The sequence below is a fragment of the Otolemur garnettii genome, unplaced genomic scaffold (assembly GCF_000181295.1).
Source record: "Otolemur garnettii isolate 467f Iridium unplaced genomic scaffold, OtoGar3 scaffold00127, whole genome shotgun sequence".
Taxonomy (NCBI): domain Eukaryota; kingdom Metazoa; phylum Chordata; class Mammalia; order Primates; family Galagidae; genus Otolemur; species Otolemur garnettii.
Genome location: NW_003852522.1, coordinates 2,971,671 through 2,976,273, shown reverse-complemented (window position 1 = coordinate 2,976,273; position 4,603 = coordinate 2,971,671). Strand labels below are relative to the sequence as shown.

General features: G+C 49.9%; 1 protein-coding gene across 2 annotated transcripts in view; it reads left to right on the top strand.

Annotated features, from left to right (window-relative positions):
* The first annotated feature begins 245 nt into the window (after window positions 1-245).
* LDLR (low density lipoprotein receptor) overlaps window positions 246-4,603 on the top strand; it is a 45,175-nt gene continuing 40,817 nt past the window's right edge. The window contains exon 1 of one of the 2 annotated variants that reach the window (XM_023518052.1): window positions 246-535. In XM_023518052.1, coding sequence (XP_023373820.1) covers window positions 469-535 — 67 coding nt within the window. In that variant the 5' untranslated portion in view covers window positions 246-468. The remainder of the gene's footprint in view (window positions 536-4,603) is intronic. The other variant, XM_012810223.2, reaches the window with a different exon arrangement.

Genomic DNA, 4,603 nt, shown 5'->3' with positions numbered 1-4,603 from the left:
TTGAGCCCAGGAGTTGGAGGTTGCTGTGAGCGTGATGCCATGGCACTCTACCCAGGGGGATAGCTTGAGGCTCCGTCTCAAAAAAAAAAGTTGAGAAATTTCATACAGATGTTTCATGAGACGCATTTCGGATTTGTAGGTCAGCTCTTCACCCAAGACCCTAGTACTTGTGCAACAAATTCAGCTGCTTGCCCTGGAGCCTCTTTGGGAGGACTGGAATTCGAGCCAGGACTTCAAGGGTTAATAAGCAGAAGTCACATCGGCGGTTCGAAACTCCTCCTCCCGCGGTGAGGTGAAGACGTTTGAAAATCACCCCACTCCAAACTCCTCCCCTCCCGGGAAACCTCGCCTAGATATGCTGCTGAGAATGACTCGGGTGCACGTGCAGCCGCAGGAAGCCTGAGTTCCCAGCTTAGACACCGCGGGCCAGTGAAACAGATCGGGACGTTGCGAGCAGAGGCTGCGGGAATGGGGCTCGGTGGCTGGAGGCTGCGCTGGATCGTCGCCCTGCTCCTCGTCGCGGCGGGGACTGCGGGTAGGGTTTGCTCCAGGCGTTGCTGTTTGCCCTTTGGGGATTCTTATTGTGGGGCGAGGGGAGAGGAAAAATTAATCACTCCATCCCTGGGAGACTAGTAGGAACATGGCAGGAAGGAGGTCCTTTCCAGACGGCTAGAGGGGGCGTGAGGGTTGGAAGGAGTCTGGCCGCCTCAGAGGACAAGCGGCGCGGCTCTTCCTCCCAAGTCTCCGAAGGATGAGGACCTCCTTAGTCTTCCTCAGAGGTGAGGGACCTCCGTTCCTAAAAGGAGGGACATCCCCAACTCAGTCAGTTATTCTAGAGGCAAGGGTGAGTCGAGGCCCGGTTTCCCAGCTTGGAGTGGGGGTCCACACAGATGAGGTAACCGCGGCGGCCAGATCAGCTTGGCGCACCTCGGGGGTCGCTGCCACCTCCTTCAGCCCAGTGCTGCTTCTCGGGTATCTCTGCAGCGTCAAAACCCTGACCTCCTCCTTCTGCCCCGCCTCCGCCCTCTGGGCCTGCCCCCCCAGCTTCCATTGGGCGCCATCCGAACAGGCGAGCCTCGAGCCACTCCCCTCGTCCAATGGCAGGCATCCGAGGCGGAGGTGCGAGCGGTGAAGGGCCGGGCTTGCGCGGAAGTCGTGGCCCACAGCGGGTCTGGGCTGGGCGGCTGCTGGGGAGGTCGGGAGTCTTGTCAAGTCACAGTTTCTTGTCACAAAGGCAGCGATACTTCTCGCCCCTGTGTCAGCGAGCGTAGACTCGGGTCCCCTATGTCAGGGCCCCGGTTTCCTCTGCAGTCTGTGGACGGACCTTGGTCCTTGCCTGCTTCTGGGGGGCCAGCCTCCCGGGTCAAGTTCGCAGACGGGTTCTCCCGAGGCTAAAACGTGGCTTTAGCATCTCTCCTGCCCCTCCTGGGCCCAGACCTTCAGCCAGGGTAGGCTGGGGGCAGAGGCAGCGAACCCGACACGGGCCAAGGTGGCATTTGTTCTGAGGTTCTAAACGGGTTCGCTTGAGCTGCTAACGTGGCAATTTTTCGTTTGGGGGAGGTGGGATCGGATTTAGATTTCTACAAGAGAATAATTGGTGCATGATCCTGAGTTACTGCTTAAAAAAAAAAAATTAGCTGTGGCGAAGCAGTGAGCCCCGTCTTGGACAATAGCTAAAAGGCCCCGTTCCTCCTTAGAACCACTCAACCTGTGAAAGGATTGGGGTTGTAGGAAGCTTTTTTTAAAATTGGAAAGTGATTCGTTTTGAGCAGAGAGAGCTTTGAACTCTCTTGTAATCTGTAACACACCAGTTTCCTCTGCAAGAGAGGATGCAGAGAAATAGGTTTGTTATTGCCATAATTCAGCCACCCACTATAAAGCCAAGGGGATGTCGCTTGGTCAAGGGGCACTAGATTAACTTGTATTTCACTCAAGGGGCACTAGATTAACTTGTATTTCACTCACTGGTCAACTCCTTACCTAAGAGAAGGTGTTGCAAGTGTTGAGTAAGACCCTGTTAGAGTAGTTTCTTCTCATTGAATGACTGACAATATGATGTTTCTTCTGTTCTCAAGGAGAGAGGACCTCTGATGTCCCCAGACTTCTGAGAGCTCCTTAATGTGTGTTTATAGCAGCCCTAGCAGTTCTGGTTTCAAGAAATTTCCCCAGGAAGAATTTCTGGTCTGTTTCCTCTAGATAAAGAAGTACTAATTGAAATCTAAACTGCATACCCTCACCACCTAGCCAGTTAAAAATCAATAAACAGTGGTAGGTGGAGTGTCAAATGTGTCAAGGGCTCACCCACACTTAAAAAAGGAAGATAGGTGGCTCGGCGCCTATAGCTCAACCGGCTAAGGCGCCAGCCACGTACACCTAAGGTGGCGGGTTCGAATCCCCAGCCCGGACCCGCCAAACAACAATGACGGCTGCAACCAAAAAATGGCCGGGCGTTGTGGCGGGCGCCTGTGGTCCCAGCTACTTGGGAGGCGGAGGCAGGAGACTCGCTTGAGCCCAGGAGTTGGAGGTTGCTGTGAGCTGTAATGCCACGGCACTCTACCCAGGGGGACAGCTTGAGGCTCTGTCTCAAAAAAAACAAAAAAAAGGAAGATAGGGCAGTGTCCTTAGCTCAGTGGGTAGGGTGCTGGCCACATACACTGAGGCTGGCAGGTTCCAACCTGGCTCAGGGCAGCTAAACAGCAATAACAACAACAACAAAAAATAGACAGGTGTTGTGGCAGGTTCCTATAGTCCCAGCTACCTGGAAGGCTGAGGCAAGAGAATCATTTAAGCCCAAGTGTTTGAGATTGCTGTGAGCTGTGATGCCATCGCAGGCTACTGAGGGTGACATAGTGACATAGTGAAACTCTTTCAAAAAAAAAAAAAAAAAAGAAGAAGAAGATAAAAAGAAAAGAAAAAGTGGAGCAATTGGATTGAGAATTGTGTCTGCTTTTGCTACAAGTCACAGGGAATTCTTTTTTCATTACCTGACATACCTTTCTTCTAAGAGAAAAAATATAATAAGAACTTCATTGAGAATGAAAACCTGTAATATTATGTTCCTCATTTCTGCTTTTCTCTGGAGTTCCTCCACATAAAATCCAATTCTAGGTGCTTTCTCCTTGCTCTGAGAGGGGCCTTTTGAAAGTCTCCTTTGCTGGCTCGGCGCCTATGGCTCAAGTGGCTAAGGCACCAGCCACATACACCTAAGGTCCCGCCAAACAACAATGATGGCTGCAACCAAAAAAAGTAGCCAGGCATTGTGGCCGGTGCCTGTGGTCCCAGCTACTTGGGAGGCAGAGGCAGGAGACTGACTTGAGCCCAGGAGTTGGAGGTTGCTGTGAGCTGTGATGTCACAGCACTCTACCCAGGATGACAGGTTGAGGCTCTTTCTAAAAAAGAAAAGAAAAGTCTCCTTTGCATTCCAGGTAAAGTACATTAATAGTATCTACACTCTGCCCTGCTGTGGAGCAAATGAGCTTTTGTTGCTAAGAGACTGCGGATGTTTTAATAACTAACCAGGAGCAAGAGTTGGCTGCCCCTCCCAAAGAAGCAGCAAAAACCTACCACTGAGATCACCCTGGGGAAAATACACACCCAGTTTGGGAAGGAGCAGTCAATTGCTTTCTCATTCTTTTTATCTGAGTCTATTTCCTCCAGCCAGGGATTTTTTTTTTTTAATATATGTATAAGGAAATGATTCTAGCTACAATTTCAATTTCCTTGTGTAGCAACACTAGTATGGTAAGAAAACATTGAAAGCATTTACCACCTCATTTGTGTGTTGGGGAAAAAAGCAGAAATGAGTATTCTCCTTTTCTGTTTCAATAACCTTGTTCCTGACTTGTCACTTATGACAGGAGAGATCAGAAGGTTGAGAGTTTATGGTGTGGTTTTTTTTTTTTTTTGAGAGGGCAGTGCCTATATCATTTCAGGCAACCATAGTACAGAGGTATCTGAGGATTGGTGCTCTGATTTGCTTTTGCTGAAATTCAAATGATCTAATGTGAAAAAACCCCAAACCTTATTTGAAAGAACTAGAAAGATGTCTGGTTTCTTTTGGCTGTGGTGTTTGAGGGAGAACTAGTTCTATCCCCTGCTCAGGCTGTTCTGTGGGGACACACCTCAGTGTGTGCTGCTATCATTTGTCACTCTTTGTCTCCTCACTTGCTGGGCTGTGAGGGCTTAGTTTGAAGGCTGTTGCCTGGCTGTGTGCTTGTAGCAGTAAAATCTATCTATCTATTTATTTATTTATTCATTTTTGAGACAGAGTCTCTGTCACCCTGGGTAGTGCTGTGGCATCACCATAGCTCTCAGCAACCTGAAATTCCTGGGCTCAAGTGATCCTTAGCTAGGCGTTGTGGGTGCCTGTAGTCCCAGCTACTCGGGAGGCTGAGGCAAGAGAATCGCCTGGGCGGAACCTGTTCCTCAAAGGAGTAGGGTGCCAGCCATATATACTGGAGGTAACAGGTTCAAACCTGGCCCTGGCCAAAAACTGCAAAAAAAAAAGAGAGAGAATCGCCTAAGCCCAGGAGTTGGAGGTTGCTGTGAGCTGTGACGCAAAGGCACTCTACTGAGGGCGATAAAATAAGACTGTCTCTAAAAA